This window comes from Harmonia axyridis, chromosome 5 (assembly GCF_914767665.1).
Source record: "Harmonia axyridis chromosome 5, icHarAxyr1.1, whole genome shotgun sequence".
NCBI lineage: Eukaryota > Metazoa > Arthropoda > Insecta > Coleoptera > Coccinellidae > Harmonia > Harmonia axyridis.
Window position 1 is genome coordinate 4,566,859 of NC_059505.1, and position 18,110 is coordinate 4,584,968.

General features: G+C 37.9%; 3 protein-coding genes across 10 annotated transcripts in view; 2 read left to right on the forward strand and 1 right to left on the reverse strand.

Annotated features, from left to right (window-relative positions):
• The window catches only part of LOC123681078 (protein phosphatase Slingshot), a 183,345-nt gene extending 176,327 nt beyond the window's left edge, over positions 1–7,018 (forward strand). For all 7 annotated transcript variants that reach the window (XM_045619282.1, XM_045619283.1, XM_045619281.1 and 4 more), the window contains 3 exons: positions 632–821; positions 2,714–3,095; positions 4,710–7,018. In XM_045619282.1, the coding sequence (XP_045475238.1) occupies positions 632–821; positions 2,714–3,095; positions 4,710–6,341 (2,204 nt within the window). In that variant the 3' untranslated portion in view covers positions 6,342–7,018. The remainder of the gene's footprint in view (positions 1–631; positions 822–2,713; positions 3,096–4,709) is intronic.
• A 2,341-nt stretch (positions 7,019–9,359) lies between these two features.
• Positions 9,360–18,014, reverse strand: LOC123680399 (katanin p80 WD40 repeat-containing subunit B1-like). 2 transcript variants are annotated; one of them, XM_045618281.1, is made up of 7 exons: positions 17,620–18,013; positions 17,335–17,561; positions 15,420–15,609; positions 15,169–15,370; positions 13,447–13,548; positions 13,303–13,395; positions 9,360–9,682 (listed from the first exon to the last, which is right to left on the reverse strand). In XM_045618281.1, the coding sequence occupies exons 1-7, from the start codon at positions 17,895–17,897 to the stop codon at positions 9,485–9,487; spliced, it is 1,290 nt and encodes a 429-aa protein (XP_045474237.1). In that variant the 5' UTR covers positions 17,898–18,013; the 3' UTR covers positions 9,360–9,484. The 2 variants fall into 2 exon arrangements, with proteins under 2 accessions (XP_045474237.1, XP_045474238.1); XM_045618282.1 differs by having other exon boundaries at positions 9,545–9,682; positions 13,303–13,403; positions 17,620–18,014.
• On the forward strand, positions 10,518–12,853 carry LOC123680398 (piggyBac transposable element-derived protein 3-like). Its single transcript, XM_045618280.1, has 2 exons — positions 10,518–10,751; positions 10,970–12,853. Exons 1-2 carry the CDS (start codon positions 10,732–10,734, stop codon positions 12,786–12,788), a joined length of 1,839 nt encoding a protein of 612 aa, XP_045474236.1. The 5' UTR covers positions 10,518–10,731; the 3' UTR covers positions 12,789–12,853.
• Positions 18,015–18,110: the final 96 nt, after the last annotated feature.

Below are 18,110 nucleotides of genomic sequence, written 5' to 3' on the forward strand. Positions count from 1 at the left end.
ACTTATTTGGCTATTTTTTCACCTACAGTACTAGTAAATACTAAGATAATCTGACTGAGAGGCAAGTATTATTGTTGTGCCTGACATTTAGTGAACTGAGGGTGAAAACAATAGGCTTTAATATAATCAGGCTATCTATTAACCGTAAAAGTCTCAAATTTGTAGAACAGTCACGTATTTCTGAGCAGAATTTACAACATATACCCATAGTATTAATTGCTCATCAAAATTTCATTGAAGAGAATGACACTTATGTCATGATGTTCTTACAACAAAAAGTCAAAAAAGCCCTGAATTACTTGGACAGGCCTTATGAATGAATGAAACAAGTTTTCCAATATCTGGCCAAAGAAATAAAATTTTTGATGAAGATGGAGAAAGAGAGTTTGGTAGAATAATGAGAAATCACATATGCTACTAATTATTCAAGTTTGAAATATAGAATAAGAGAGGTTCTTGATACTACAGGCCTAAGTCATCATTATTATCTAAAAAAGTTTTCCTTATGGAAAGGGATAAATGCTTAATATTCTAAAAACAATAATAACTTATTTGAACATACATAAAACGCAAAGAGAATATTATTATTAACTGCTACTATTTCTGATTTAATGTAAAATCCTCATTTTAGGTATATTAGATGCGATGCAAAATAAGGAGAAACTGCAGAGATCAAAGTCTGAAACTAACCTGAAGAAAAGCGAGGAAACAACCCATAAAAATCCAAAGGTTTTGATTGGGAGTGAGCCAACGCCAATCATTCGAGCGATGGACCAACGCACAACTGAAGGGATGTCCGGAATAGAATTAAGGAATTTGGGGTGAGTGTTATCTAGTTACCCATTCTTCGAACAATACTTCACACAAAGTTTATAAATAATCAATCATCAGACATGAAGGGTTTTCCGATAAGAGGTGTTATTTGATATTTGAAAAAAAAACTAGTGTATTTCAAGAGGAATCAATGGATGTTTATTTCATTGTAAAGCCATTATCGATGGAAAACGATATCAGCCAAATGGCCTCCACATTGACGGTTGCAGCACCATAAACATTTCATGAAATTTTCCATGACCAAATTGCAAGTGTGCGGTTCTATGTTCTCGATAACTTCACGAAATCTATCTTTAAAGTCTTGAATCGGCTGTGGACATTGGTATAGACCTTTTCTTTCACGTCAACCTAAAAAAAAATCTAAAGGTGTTAAAATACAATATCTCGTTGGTCAAATGCGCTTCTGTTTTTCGAACAGTGACTACAATTAAACCACTTTTGTAGTGAATTGTAACGATCTCAATGCGTCATTGAGGCGTGTATCTTCCATTTTTAGTAATGGCATACTTCTTACTAGTCAAATGTCTAAAGGTGACAGCTTAAAAAACGACCAATGGCTAGATTGCGGGCTATTCAAAATGAAACCTTAAGAGGTTTCAGGTTAAACTCTTCACTAAGAATATAATCCGTATATCGCCGAGAATATTAGAGCTGTTTCCAATATTTCAGGTATCCTTCTTCATACATACGGACCGCTTGCCACTTGCTCATGAATTTTTATGATTGATACCTTTTTCTCCTTTCCAAAAATGTTCATAAACAATAATTCCAAAATCAAAATGTCAAGACGAGTGGAAATGGTTACCGAACTCCACCAGAATAAAAGTGCAGTTTCTCTGGTGACAGATAACTCTCCGAAGTTCAAGGAAATAGCCACAACTTCTTCAGAAATTTCATATACACTGACCTCTTACTTACTAACAGAAGTAGTAAAGCACTGGAAAGTGAGCCCTCGATTCTACAGACCGAGATAATGGCTGTTTATGTATGCGCTCAGGAGTGTCTCAAAATGAACCTCAAGGGGCGCATATCTACATCACCACGGACAGCCAAACCACGCTGAGATCCCTGGAATCGTGTTGCCAGGGGTCTCTGCTGACTTGGGAGTGCCGTAACACCATAAAACAACTGGTCAGAGGAAATAAGGTGACTCTACTATGGGTACCAGGGCACTGTTGGGTTGAAGGAAATGAAAGAGCTGATGAACTTGCATAAAGTGCATCAAGGTTAACACCTGCTGGACCTGAGCCTTTCTGTGGGCTAGGAAAAGAACAATCCACTGTACTAACACTCCTAGACTTGTTCAGGCAAAGAAATTCGTAAAAATTTCACCTACCTACGCCAAAAAGCTCCTGAAGCTGTCGCGAGCCGAGCTTCGGGTGATGGTAGGACTGCTGACGGGGCACTGTCGGTACAAACATCATTTGTACCGTATGGGAAAGTCAGCAGACGAGATTTGCAGGCTCTGTGGATCGGAAGCAGAAACAGCTAAACACCTGGTATGCAAGTGTCCGGAGCTGGCTGGCCTAAGAACCATTCACATGTGTAAGCCGGTCCTGGATACCAGAGAGGTAACAGCCAAGGCCCGTAAGGAGGTTGTCAGTTTTATTAACATCATTGACGACCTCCCTGAGTTTCAATGAATGAGTAGGGTAGAGAACAAAAGATCTGCATGGTCGCAGTTCCCGGAAGGCTTACCGAACCAAAACGACCCCAGTTCAAATAATAATAAATAATAAAAATACTAACTAAAGTAACCTAGAAGAATACTGACCATACCCTATATAACTCCTTTCCAACGTTCCTGAAATCGATGAATACCCTGCTCTTTAAGATCGAGAACTTCAAAAAAGCTAACGAACTCGATTATCTCCGTCAGATTGCGACCGAAGTCCTGGTCGCCAGAATGCGCCACAACCAAAGAATCGACGTCGGTGAGCAAATCATCGCCGGTCTTTCTCTCCCTGGAGGATCTCAGTCAGAAGTCGTCGTCGAGGGAGTCTGTCAGGAATCTACAGCACACCCCCGACAGAAGGTCGTTCCTACCTCGACACATGTTGATGCCCTGTGATAACGGAGAATCGTACAGCGTGTCGCCAAATCAGATTGTTCACTTGCCTGGACAGCATGCTGAGACCTGCGTCATAGCGTCCGTCAAAGATAGGATAATCGAGCTGGAATCGAACGTCGAACAGAGGTCCATCGACAGGAAGAAGCTGGTTCTCAATTTGGCCAATCAGATCGATGCGATAGCTACTGAGGTAGGTTCAAGCTTTGGTATTATCTTTATTTCGTTTTAAAGGTTTTTATCTGATAATTTCTTATTCGCCTTCATGTAGGTAAATATATGGGTCCTAAAGTCTGAAGAAAACTTTTTCTTCAGCAAGTCCTTTGTAAGAATGGCGAATTTGGGAACGCGTTAAGTTTACAATTGTGGTTAACAATTTCTAAAAAATAACTTCATGCAGGCTTCGACTTAGGCCTAAGGTATTCTTAACTTATGCTCCATAAAGTTCTGTAATACATAATACATAGGCGTACAACTTTGCTTCCGCCGTTTTTTTTTCTGAAACTGTGAAAAACTGGTTATACATTTATGATTCAAAGTATTGTCCATCGTTGGCCACTACTTTCTCCCATCTTTCGGGCAGCGTATGAATCCCGCGTTAAAAAAACTGGTCATCTTTTGAAGCGATCCACGAATCGATCCAATTTTTTACTTCTTCATAAAACCGGATATTCTGGTCAGCCAGGCCGTGTGCCATTGATCGAAACAAGTTATAGTCCTAGGGATAAGCGTTTGGGGAATACGGCGGGTAGAACTTTCCATTTCAACGTTTCCAAGTATGTCTTGACCACTTTCGCAACATGGGGTAGAGCATTGTTATGCTGTAAAATCTCATTATCATGTTTCTCGTTGTATTGCGGCCATTTGTCTTTCAATGCTCAACTCAAACGCGTTAATTTCGTTCGATAACCATCGCCTGTGATTGTTTCAGTCGGTTTTAACAACTCGTAATACACTACGCCGAGCTGGTCCCACCAAATACTAAGAATGACCTCGGAACCGTGAATATTCGGTATGGCCGTCGACGTGGAAACATGACCGGAATATCCCTATGATTTTCTGTGCTTTGGATTATCATAATGAACCCATTTTTCGACACCAGCCACAATGCGATGCAGAAATCCCTTCTGTCTTCGACTTGCAAGCCGCTGTTCACAAGCAAACAAACGCCGTTCAACATCTCTCGGCTTCAACTCGTACGGCACCCAATTTCCTTGTTTCTGAATCATTGCCATGACTTTCAGGCGTTTTGAAATGGCTTGTTGCGTCAGTCCCAATGATCTTGCCGATTCTTGTTGCGTTTGACACGAGTCTTGATCAAGTAATGCCTCCAATTCTGTATCTTCGAAAACCTTCTCTCTTCCACCGTCATACTGGTCTTCGACGTCAAAATCACCGTTCTTGAAGCGTTATAACCACTCTCGGCACGTTCTTTCAATATAGCGGCCTCACCATGGGTATTTGAAATCATTCGATGAGCCTCAGCCGCAATTTTTTTCAAATTAAAACGTTCCGCAAATGTCGAGAATTTGGCTCGTAAGCAGACATGTTTAATCGAGAATAACTTTATGATGCAGGCACAAATCGAGTAATATTTCGATAACTTTATGTTTACAAATACCTAAATTCATTGTATGACTTCTACGATCTGTTTATTTCGATTACCACTCACCGCTACAGCCATCTATGGAAAAACGGCGGAGGCAAAGTTGTACACCTAATATTAATCATTACTAATTTCACGCATTGTCAAATAATCAGTATGTTTGCAATTCCTTCTTCAACCAAACTTTCTTCTCTCTTATAGCTACAAGATAAAACAGACGAGTCAAAAGATACTACCGATGTGACCGCCAGGCAAATACAGAATACAGACACTTGGGATCCTGGAGAGACCGAAGCCAACTCTGAAGAGAGCAAGAATAGGAAGAACATTTCAAGTGAAAACTGTGATTCTGTAAACGCTAAAAAACCTAGTGCGGCGAATCAACTCGTGTGGACCTCTTCGACCGTCTTGAAGACGCTGTCGAAATCTCAACCTATCGGTAATAATAATAAAGTTCCTGAATCTCAGAAAGACAAGAGTGAGCGAAAAGACTGCGATCCGTTCTCCAACGTGGTGGACCGCGTGTTCGACAGAGAGGAGAAGAAGCAGCAGCGCGTATCGGTAATTCCAATTCTGCCCGTTCACGATGGACAGGAGAAGAGGGATTGTCCGTCGCGGCAAAACTCCTGGAGTTCTTACGACAGCGCTGTGGTGATAGGCGGTCAGACCGAGCTCTCTAGGCACAGTTCTTGGGGATCGGGCGACACGCGCACGTTACCTTCGCGGAACAGTTCGTGGGGTTCATACGACATCAGACCGCGCGGCTCTGTGCATTACACGAACGAGAAAGGCGAGAAAGTTGTACATAATGCCGAGGATACTGTAAGTTCTGACAGGGATGACGTACCTTGGTGGCATTCTGGGACGGTCAGAAGGACGAAACAGAAGCTGGAAGGTTCCGCCGCCAAGAGGAAGTCCGGAACGGTCCATCCCGACAACGCGGACTCCATGGACCATTCCGATTCCTCGGACGCCACCGAGACCACGGAGTCCTCCAAGGAATCGCTCAAAGTTCCCGGAAAATCGAGTGCCATATCAACAAGTATCGAAATACCGAAAAAGATCGCGGATATCAGACAGAAGGACAGCTATAGATTGTCGTTGAGCGCTCCTGAACCGTCCTCCATGAATCTAGTCGTAAAAGAATGCTCTCTCTCAAGGTGCGCTTCCAACGATTCCCCCGTGAATAAAATCCAGCCTTCGTCCGTGAAGCAACATAGGACCTTTTTGGAAAATCTTCATAAGGAAAATGCGCAGATCAGAAAACCCGATGAATCCCTTCAGAACTCCAATATCTCGGGCATTGTGAGAAGTCTCAAACGTGAATTCGAAGCCAAGACGGTGACAATCACGGAGAATAGTAACAATGAATACCTTGATACGTCGAAGGCGAAAAGTAAAGGTGGTAGTCTACCATCTTCGCCTACAAGCGTTCATGTTGATAGGGCTAAGCCTCCAGAAGATCTCAATTTGAAAAACCTAATCGGAATATTCGAGAGTAACAAGCAGGAACCGATGAAGTCGCCTCTGGTCTGCCAGCGACCTAAATTTTCTCGGTCAGAATCGTCGCACAACAAAAGCACAGCAAGGTATTCTTGCATCGAGGTGTCCACACCTTTCTGCACCTTTCAGACTCCTCTGATAGCCAATATGAAGAAGAACGTTGAGGGCGAATTCAAGAGGCCACCAGTTCCACCGGTTGTGAGGAAAATGGTAGCTGCCACTGTTATTGCTACTGCCGCCAAAAAGCAACAGCAATTTGGAAAGAGTCACCCTCTGGCTAGGTTGAATATCAAGCCAAGGCACAATAATCCCGTCTACAACACTATGTAATGCTCAAAAGAAGGTGTTGACCGATTATTAAGGACCAGTTTATTTTTGGAGGTCGTACCAAGTTACTCTCATTTTAGAGGGATGAGTTTTGAGAGGGCGTTTTTTACAATCTAATTTGGCATTATTTCCTTGTGAATTATTTTCTCGAATTTTTAATGAATAAATGAAGAAAATTGAAAGTTATAGTTGTCACAGATTTATAACTTAGTCTTTTCAAGAAAATTCGTTAAAAGGTTTGAAGATAGAAGCTTTTCATGAACTCCTTTTATTCTGACGTTGAATCTTTGACAGCAATGCTGGAAACAAACGTATTTGAAGCAAATTGACATGATTTTTCCTCTTATCAAGTGATTATTACTAACATATTTCTTCTTTCATTATTTATATATTTTTCCCATTATGGGTTCTTGTGATACTATGATGTATGGTAATCCAGAAGTTTAATTACTGGAAAAGACCTAATTGAATTCTGCAACCATCATTTCTTTTTTGTTGATTTCTAGGTATATTTTTCTTTCACTACTAATTTTAAATGCCTTCAAAAATAAACTGCCCTTCATACAGGCTGTGACTGCATTAATTTCTCCTTTTTATGCAGGATTTTCCGTTAGTTTTATAATTATTAGTAAAATTTGGCCTTTTCTTGAATTTTTAATAAATTTTATTTACAAAATGTGTTTTTCTTAGTTTTTCTATATCAATTTAAAGAAATTCTTTATCCTTCAAGCTCATGTATATATTGAAGTTTACTGTACAAAAAGCATATGAATTCAAAGACTTGAATTAATTATACACCTCATTCATTACTTTATAAGAATTTTATTGAAAGCATGAACAATTTATGTCATATTCAGAATTCTATTCAGTTTTTTGAACTTGACTTTCACATACATGACAATAGTGAATCATGCACATTGAAATGTTCAGGTAAGAAAAGAAGAAAAACTATGTAGTGATGATTGAAAAAGGATTTAAAAAACTGAGTATAGTGCAAATTAATTAAGTGTCTGTAAATTAGAGGCAAACATATTTTTGGAAATTGTTGAAATGATTTATTAAGCATATATTGGTGGTAATTCTTTTGCATGAAATCTGGTAAGTGCATTCCAAAAAATATAAAACTCACAACTGTTATAACAAACATAAAACATTGAATTCCTGTGAAAATCGCAATATTTACAATATATACGACACAACAAACGAAACTTGTAATGAAATTTCACTTGATTTTTGAATATCAATAAACAAATATTCAAACCAGTCAATTTCAGTTTGTAATCAGATATATTATCTTTTTTGTGTCATTTTGTTCAACGCCTCTCACACTCTAGAAATGTAAAGGACTCCATTATTTGAATATTTATTTAACAAAGGAATCATTGAATTGGGATCGATACAAAAAAAAAATGAAAAAGTATTATTGGAAAATAAGACTTATCTTCAGATCATTTTGTATGTCTCGTATATCAAAGCATAAAATTAAAATGTGCATATTCAAGTGTATGGGCAAGTTCTAAAAGAAGTTGTGGCGTTTTGGCAAAATCATGTTATATTTTCTAATGTACTTATCAGAAATTATTTTCTCCCACTGCCAGTGCTACCACCTGTGGACCATGAAACAATAAATGCAAATGAGCACAGGGGTGAATATTTTTTTGTTCCGATACATCATTAGGTGTGATAACTAGCTATTTCAGATTTGGCTGTTCAAGTATCTAGTCTAGTATGAGTATTTTCCTTTCAAATTGTGAGTGAAGAATGTATAGAATGATATTTTTAATGTTTCAGTGGAAAAAATTCGAGATTACTATATTTGAATATTTAACAACATTAAACCTTTAGGTGAATTGATGTGAAGCTTAAAGAAGAAACTGTTTTATGTTCTCTGAAAACCTCTACTTGCATTTGAAATTCATTCAGTGTGTCTGATATTAGAATTATAAATTGTTCTGTAGAATGTACATAGCAATATTTTATTCCATAATAAAGTTGTTGGAGAAAGTTAATATGACGTTTCTTGCTTTTGTGTGTATTTGTGTGATAGCGACTTTTGTACAATAGCCTATTTCTATAAGTTTAAGAAAAATTGTATAGCTTAAATCTGTTTACTTTAACTTGAATAAAAGCAACTGTTTAGTAAAGAGATATTTTCCTTTTGCCAGTTTTTACTACATGTATTGTTAAAGAGGTATTCAAATACTGGATGGATTACTCTGTTATTATTGGTGAGTTAATTTCATGAGATTCAATCCAAAAATCAAATGATTATAACTGTTTACTCATGATACACTTCTGCTGATAACTGAAATGTCCCTGTCAGACCAGATATTCAATTTGGAAGATCTGTTTCCTAATTCAACTGCTGATTGAACTTTCGACAATATTACACCCAAAGATGAAGAGGGACGGCAGTATCGAAGCCTACACAGAACACAAGTATATCGAGGCGCAGAAGCTCTGAGCTTCTGAGAGTTCTTGCAGATTCATTTATAAGAACCTGATAATTTGGGATAAAGAAATTTAAAACAAACTTGAAAACTATTGGAGCATTCTTTGCCCGGTACCTATTATCGACTTCAGATTGAGCAACTATTTGTAAAAATTGATGATTGTTTCTCGTTGAGAAATGAAATAAGTCTTTCACGAAAAAAATGTCCCTTCAGTATTGCTGTATGAGATACAGCCCCTCAGATAGAGATAGCGGTCAATAGTGCCCTGGAAAGCACCTAGAATAACAACATTATATGATTTACGGAAAAATTACCACCTACATAAAATTAATTTTCAGTAGGGTAGTTTTAAATAAGAAAAAAGTTTTGTTCTTATTTAAAATAAATAACTTTTAGTGTGAATCCTTTATACTTTGTATTTTCAAGCTCAAAATTGATTTATTTGAATTTTTTATCCTAATGTTAAGGAAATTAATAAGAATTCACATATTCACAGATAAAAATCCTAATGTTAAGGAAATTAATAAGAATTTACATATTCACAGATAAAATAAAGAAATATGCTGATATGAACAAAAATCAGATTGAAATTGTGTATTATTTTTGTTTGAACGAATATACAATTATAAGCAACGAGCATTAATTTACTCAACTATATAGAAAGTATTCATGTAGTGCAGTATAAAATATAGGTCAAGGCTGGAAATCAACAAGATAAATTCTTCCCCCTGCTGCAAATAGAACCTTTGGAACCTCGCTCATATCCGGTTCATTCTCATCAGTTTGTTTCATGGACTTGATCTTCATCTTTACTTTAGATGTTTTTGAAGTTTTATTTCCGATAGTCAAATGATAAACATCGTAAGGTAAACCTCTTATCAGCACACACGTCTGAAAAAGAAAATTATGACACCCTACGACAATCAAATATCTGTGGATCAAAATAATTCAACATTCCAATCGAATGTCGAAAACTTGTCCGATTTCAAGCAACACATATAGTCTCCTTTTAATATTTTTGCTAGCAACCATTTCGCTCATTTATAAAATCATTTATTATTTTCATTATTATTCTTTTCAGGACAGGTCAATCTATAAGAAGCCTGCGTTATTTCCGAATTTTTGGAAACCAATAATAACCAAAATAACCATAAAAAAGCCACAATTTGTTGAAATATTGTTGTTTCTTGTATTAAAATTGAGGGAGATTCTGAAATTATATCTTCTGAAATTTATAATATCTATCGGCAAATCATGAAAGAAAGATATATTAGGCCAATTGAAAAGTCCCCGGCCTGATGCATAGATGGAGGTGGTAGTATTAAATCCATATGATTTTTAGTTAGTACCAACCTTCAAACGATGCGCGTCAAAATTTGACAGCAGTAGGACCATTAGTTTGTGAGATATTGCGTTGTGAGTGTAGCTACTTTTGTTATTTGAAAAAAGATGGAAAAAAGGAGTTTCGTATGCTGATAAGATATTGCTTTTTGAAGGGAAGAAATTACAGTTGAAGCAAAATATTGGCTTGTTGAAGAGTTTCCGGGGTCTGAACCAAGAAAATCAACCATCATTGATTGGTATGCTAAGTTTATACGAGGTGAAATGAGCACCGAAGACGACGAACGCAGTGGTCGCCTAAAAGAGGCTGTCACCGACAAAAAATCAAAGAAGTTCACAAAATAATTTTGAATGACGTAAAGTAAAGTTGATCGAGATAGCAGACATTAACCCATTACAGCCCCGTGGCAACTTAAGTTGCCACGGCGCATTCGACTACATTCTATGCGCACGCGCATAGATATTGAAGTTCCATTGGTAAATTCCGGTCATGTGATATGTCCTGTCTCGAATAGCACAAACGTCAGTCAGATATTGTCAAACAGTGAGTTAGTGTATAACGATTTATTCAGAGCTCTTGAACTTTTTCATTCACCATAATGGCCGTCGATGAGAGATTGTAAGTATTCTATTTCAATAATGCATGCACATTTGTATTTTTGTACCAGTTTTATTCAATATGAATTCAGCAGTATATTTCTTCTTCACAGTAATATTTTCATGCAATATTTTGCTTTTGCCATACGGGCAAAGTTTGATGGCAACTAAAGTGGCCAACGGGAACACGTGACAACGGTTTCTGCAATATTTACATTTCTTACTGAATGATTTCGACAGGTATACTCGTGGAAGATCAGGCACTGGATTACTTCTTCATGAATTAATTGACCTTATCGAGAACGATGAGGACATATCAGCCACCAATATAGCCATATGTCCACCTGATGAACTTCCTGGTGCAGATACAGATAAGGACTCTGATTTATCGGATGAAGAGGTAGTTGGAGATTTTGACCACCTTCCTGCCCGTATATTACGCTCTCAGGTGGAAATGCAGAATCCAGAAATCGATGATGATCACGGCAATCCAGTCGTCCAAGATGAGAACCATTCAGAAGAACCTAGACCGACGACTTCTTCGCAGACAAGAGTAAGAAGCACCAAACGTAAGCGTCCCACAGAACGTACTTGGAAGCCGAAAATGAATGGGTTATCTTCAAGTATTCCTGAACTTGAATGCGAATACCGACCGGTAGCAGAAGATCTTCTGAAAGAAACGGTAAAAAGCCCTATTGAGGCTTTTAGGGCTTACTTCTCGGAAGATTTATTGAGTCATATCGTAACCGAAACTAATCGTTATGCTATGCAGAAACTCGTTCACAACCTGAATGCCACTGCTGAAGAAATGATTACATTTGTCGGAATTATGTTGATGTCAGGTTACCACCCTCTTCCATATAGAAGACTCTACTGGAAACAAGATCCAGATGTTCATTCGCACTTAGTTTCCGATGCCATCCGTCGAAACCGATTCGATGAACTGATAAGTTTTATTCACCTTGCCAACAATGAAAACAATGATGGAAGTGATAAAATGTACAAGGTCCGACCTATTTTTGATCACCTCAACAACTCTTTCAAACAAATCAGTCCTGGGCCCACTATTAGTATCGACGAGAGTATGATTCCTTATTACGGAAGGCATGGGTGCAAACAGTTTATTCGCGGAAAACCTATCAGATTTGGGTTCAAGTTATGGGTTGCCGCGGATCCATCTGGATACATCCATCATGTTGAACCCTATTGTGGAAGTTCAACTCGTCTTCCAGAAACTGGACTCGGTCAAGGAGGTGACGTAGTAATTGGACTTGTAGACCACATGAAATTGTCAAAGGGTATTCGACTCTACTTTGACAATCTTTTTACATCGGTTGGGTTGTTGGAAGAGCTTAGTTCTAGAGGACTTGGTGGAACTGGTACTCTGCGTGAGAATCGCTGTAGTGTTTCAATGAAACTTCCAGATAAAAAAACGTGGAAAAATAAACCCAGAGGTGAAACATCCACCAGTTCTTCAGGAGATATTTTAGCAGTCCGTTGGAATGACAACAATGTTGTTACTGTACTTACTAATTGTGATAATGTACATCCTATGTCAAAGTCAAACCGATACTCCAGAATTGAAAAGAAGGTCATTTCTGTCAAAGTACCAGGTCCTATTGCTCGTTACAATAGTAACATGGGTGGAGTAGATCTTTCTGATCAATTTTTGGCTTCCTACCGAAACAGAATCAGGTCGAAAAAATGGTGGTGGCCTTATTTCTCTTGGACTGTGGATGTATGCAGCACACAAGGTTGGTTACTGTATCGTCGCCTTGGGCATGATATTCCTCTATTGGATTTCAGACGTCAGTGTGCTATTTTCATTCTGAAGTCTTACGGCAGTCCTCCAATGGTAGCAGGAGTTCGATCATCTCTAGAGTTCACACCAGCTCTCGAAGAAATAAGAAAAGATCGAACAGATCATTTCATCGAAAAAGGTGAATCCAAGTATCGCCGTTGTAAAGTATGTGGCAGGCGTACAATTTTTGTATGCAAGAAGTGTGAAGTTCCTGTTCATCCTGATGAGTGTTTCAAAATTTTTCATGATGTAAAATAATAATATTTTATGTAATTTCATAGGAAATATTATACGGTTGAATCACAATAGATGTATACGATTGATATGCTAGTTTTATTGTACTTTGGAAAATTTCTTCATGAATTATCCCAGTGGCAACTTAAGTTGCCGCTTCATAGTAACTCTCCTGCATGTTCGATCATTATTTTTATAACACAATATCACTTTTTGAGTCTAAATAACTCATCAGACAAAGTTTCAGTTGAAAATCTTCACGGGGGAATTATGGGCTTTAATGGGTTAAGAAGATATCATCTGAACGTGTACATCATATCATTCACGAATATTTGTACATGAGAAAGCTGTGTGCAAAATGGGTGCCGCGCGAGCTCACAATCGATCAAAAGCAATAACGTGTTAATGATTCTGAGCAGTGTTTGAAGCTCTTTTTTCTATTGGCCTGTTATGAAACCGTATTGTTGTATTCTCCGGGCTTTTTAAATGATCATCAATTTCCGGAATCACGTTATATGACTGTATGAGTATAATTCACCTTTTCAGAGTTCCTGTGTACCACTCTTAACAAAGCAGGGTCACTTCCACCACACACGAGAAAGTCAGGTCCGAGGAATCGTCCACAATAAAGCTAAAAAACTGAATATTAATATTAAAACGTTAATGGATTCTCCCGACTCACTTTACTGTTCTGGTAATCAGGTGTCATGGAAGAAATAAGCTTGAACGTGGAATAGTCCCACAGTTGTAGTTGATCTTCTTTTCGCCAAGAACAAGTTAAGATCTTAAAAATTATTTTGTGTTAACGTTAAGATACCAACGTACCGAAATGATTTTTTCCTACAACTGCTATGGAAAGTAGCGCATTCTTCATAGATTACTCAATTTCAAAACTATGTATTGCTCATAGTGTGGGAAATATTATTTCTCACGACACTTTGCCCACACCTCGTTCGGTAGACCAATGAAATTGGGCTTTTGAGTCGTTTCTATGGAAATGGCAATAAATTAGCACATACTGTCAACGAAAGCCATTTTGATTTGAATCAAGTCAATTACTTGAATTATTGAAATTTGTGCAGTTCTAGGAAAAGTATAGTGTGCAACATGTGTAGAAATTCCTTTTCTCGCTCGTGTGTTTGCGGCAGTCGCGAGAAAAGTTGGACTTTCCCCACTTGTTGCACAATATACCATTTCATACAACTTCTATGAAAAGTAGCGTATTCTTCATAGCTTACTTAATTTCAAAACTATGTATTGCTCATACTGTGGAAAATATTTCTCACGACACTTTGCCCACACCTCGCTTGGTAGACCAATGAAATTGGGCTTTTGAGTCGTTTCATGGAAACGCAATAAATTAGCACATACTGTCAACGAAGGCCATTTTGATTTGAATCAAATCCATTACTTGAATTATTGAAATTTGTGAAGTTGTAGGAAAAGTATAGTGTGCAACATGTGGAGAAAGTCCTTTTTCTCGCTCGTGTGTTTGCGGCACTCGCCTTTCAGGCTCGTGCCACAAACTTCCACACTCGCAAGAAAAGTTGGACTTTCCCCACTCGTTGCACAATATACTATTATTCTATTCGATTTATTGTCAGTGTCAAAAAAAAAAAATAGTTTCTGAGAATGGAAAATTTCATTGCGGAATGAGCTCAAGTTATTTTCATTTACTAAAAAATGTTTATGGAAGTATTGGGAGAATGAAACGAAATTTTATTTTCCCAATATCTCTAAAATTATAAAGGATTTTCCAAAGAGAGGTTACATGTTGATATTAAAAAAAACGAGTAAATTGTAGGAGGAAACCATACATATTTCTTTCATTGTAAAAAAATGAAGATTTGGCATCAAGGATGGAAAACGATATCAGCCAAAAAGCTACCACAGCTACGGTTGCAGCACCATATCATTTTCATGAAATTTTCCATGACCGATTCGCATATTTGCGGCTGTGCCTGTATATCCTTGATAAATTCACGGATTCCATCTTTAATAAGGTTCTGAATCGGTTGTGGAGCATTGGCATATACCTAATCTTTCATGTGGCCCCAAAGAAAAAATACAAAGGTGTCAAACCACAAAATCTCGGTGGCCAATTTGCGATTACCTCTTCTAGAAATAACACGGTCAGGAATCTTTCCTTGCGAAATTTCGTTTGTTGAACATAAACATCAATATCTTCTAATTCCAGCCAATCATTAATTCTTTCACTAAAAACTAACAAGTAGCCTCTGCTTTCACCGTAACAGTTGCGCCAACCTCATTTTCTAATAAGTGAGGTCTAATCAAACCACCAACCAAACCATTTACTTGTCAGCTTCAAAAGTGACAGCTGCCCAAATAGCGAGCTCTTCAAAATGCAACCTCTCATTGGAAAACCATTTACTATCAACTTCACCTGTCTCCCCATTTTGTCAACGTCTAAACCTTCGCCACATAAACTGACATCGGAAAGATATCTGCACGCAAACTGCTTCCTCAAGTCCCAGAGGAGCACTGTGTTATCCCATCCTCCGGAAAGGAATTCTGCATTGGATGCTGGATTGAACCGAGCTGCAAAAATCCTCGAAGTATGACCATCGTGCTCGTTCAATCTGCCGCTACATAATAGCATTTTGAAATGTTTGCGATAAACGGAATCCTATTTACCTTCTCTTGAAGGTCCTCTCTTTCGTTTGCGTTTCGTAATCATACAAGTTAATCTTCAGGTCATCGCCGTAAGTGATGAACTTTTGGAGCCTAGGGTGAAACGTCAGACCGTAGGTTTGCCTTCTTTCCTTGATAGTGAAAACACATTGTCTATTGTTGTAATTAAAGCATTTCACTACTCCGTTCACATCTACAAAATTGAACGGGGATCACAAATTCTTATTTGAAGGAACCTGCGGAAAGTTTTCTAGAATATATTATCTTTATTGGTAAAATACGGACAAAAACTGTAAGTGGACTTCAACAAGTCAAATTATAGATGAATTGACCACAGCGAGAAAATTTCACTATTCTAACATGAGCTCCATAGCCACTTAGATCTCTTTCCAAAAAAACTTTGTTGATTTTAGTAAAGAACAGAGGAAAATATTCCATTAGGACATTAAAACTGCATACAGAAGATCGACATCAAGGACCATATGGGATATCTATATATAGGTACTATAACTGACAAAGAAACTGCAACAGCTAGAACGAGCTGTTTAAATTTAATTTTTTTTTGTGTATAGCAAGGAGTAAATGATTGAATTTGGAGAAAAGAATCGTGAAGGTTATTTCATCTGAAACATTTTTGTTGTAGTCGTTTTTTACAAGTCTTTTAAATTTCACAACAAACCAGCTGGTCGGAAAATCCAAAGTCGATGTTTCTTCTTCTTTTGGTGCCTATCTATTTTGGATGTTGGCTAACATGAAGTCGATGTTTAGTTGTTGTTGAAATGCCCAGAGCACGTGTACAAACAGAAGTTCAACTACTGTTATGAGATGTTGTCAAGCGTGGTTTGATAATGCCCAAAACCGAAGAAGAGTAAGCACCGGACGTCGAAGGGGCACAAATGAAGTTCAAGATCGACGTCTAACACTTATGGCCATTAGAGACCGATTTGCGTCAACTCGATCTTTGGCTGAAGAGTGGTTAGGAGAACAAGGCCATCATGTAACTCTAGAACGGTTTACCGCCGGATAAGGTCTTTTGGACTGCAGCATTATCGACCCCATATTGTGTTACCTCTGACGGTTGAGCATCGCCGGCAACGATTACAGTGGTGCAGAGAACGTCAACGTTGGAATGTGAAATGGCATCAGGTCGTCTTTTCTAATGAATCTCAATTCTCCTTGGGTACACATGATGGCCGAGAAAGGGTTAGACGACGTCGGGGAGAAAGACGTGAACCTCAGTTTGATGTTGAGCGTCATGTACACCGGACAGTAGGTGTTATGGTATGGGGTGATATTGGACATGCAAGTGGGTCACCTTCAGTCTTTATTCGAGGTAACATGACATCGTTGCGTTACCTTCAAGAAAGAGTGGAGCCATATATGTTTCTCCCTTACCTTAACCGGCTCGAGAATCCAATATTTCAGCAAGATAATGCCCCACTTCATGTTGCCAGCGTTAATTTTAACTTTTTCGAAGCGACTCATGTGAATCTTTCGCCATGACCGCCCAGATCCTCCGATCTTTCGCCCATAGAGCACGTTTGGAACATCATGGGTAGAAGGCTTGGTAATTTACCCCAGCTCCTACGGACTTTGGCGGCTCTGAGACATGAAGTACAGTTAGCTTGGGATAGTATCCCTCAAGAAGAAATAGATTTATTATTTATTAACAAATTTATTACAAAAATTGTAAACCCTCGCTATACTTTCTATGTTCTACCAAAAAAAATTAAATTTAAACAGCTCCTTCTGGGTGTTGCAGTTTCTTTGTCAATCTTGGGCTATATATTATTGAAGCAGCAAGACGTTTACAATGGTAATAGCATAGTATAGTCCTTATACTATGGTAATAGTTCAGATGGTTCAACTATATATTGTTTAATAAAGTTAATAGAAATTGCAATTAAAAGGCACTCACAAGAAAACATGAAATGATGATCGATGTTCTCGGATTTTAGTATTGACTTGTGCTTAATAGATGTTACACAAGAGGTGACTCCTTCCGTGTCCCTGTCTCCACCTATACTTTTCAAAAAATTGAAATCTTCAGCATCAAATAATCTTACAATGCCATCAGCACCACCAGTACCAAATAGTGAAAAATCTTCATTATACTGGCAACACAACTGATCAATCCCTATATCACTGAAATTATATTTGTTAGAGGTTTCCATTTGTAAATGAGTAGGTGACTACAGCATACCAACATATTTTTAGAGAACATGGTCCATCCACCTGTGGATCCTTTATGACTTTTTTGGGAGGAGTGGCTTGCGCAGAAAAACTAGCCAAACGTTCGTTGTACAACCTACTTATTTGAGATTTTCTGGATTTTGTTTCAATACTAAGTCTTTTCTCTTCCTCCAATCGTTCTAATGTGACGACGCTTGGAATATCTCTTAAAATGCTATAAATTTCAGCTTTTTTTTTAACGGCCCCTTTTTGGCTGGGTTTGGTGGGAACCTCAGCGGATTGAATCATTTTAATTTCACTTATTTGCCCTTTAACTGTAAAACTTCTGAAATTTTGAAAATTTTTTTTTGGTAAAATTCAGTATAATTCAATTCAATGACTTTCAATTTGAAGTATACACTCCTGCACAGAAATGTTCACATAAAACTTTGATTAATCCACTCGATGATTGCAATTTTAAATCGATGGTGAATCTAAAACCAAAAATTGAACCCTGAAGGG

Excerpts from the sequence above, each read along its gene's own strand:
- LOC123680398 (XM_045618280.1), top strand. The coding sequence starts at position 10,732 with ATGGCCGTCGATGAGAGATT. Across the intron at positions 10,752-10,969 it reads ATGGCCGTCGATGAGAGATT|GTATACTCGTGGAAGATCAG; the intron begins GTAAGTATTCTA and ends TGATTTCGACAG.
- LOC123680399 (XM_045618281.1), bottom strand. The coding sequence starts at position 17,897 with ATGATTCAATCCGCTGAGGTTCCCACCAAACCCAGCCAAAAAGGGGCC. Across the intron at positions 17,562-17,619 it reads TGTTCTCTAAAAATATGTTG|TGATATAGGGATTGATCAGT; the intron begins GTATGCTGTAGT and ends ATATAATTTCAG. Across the intron at positions 13,549-15,168 it reads TTGACAAAATGGGGAGACAG|ATCTTAACTTGTTCTTGGCG; the intron begins GTGAAGTTGATA and ends ATAATTTTTAAG.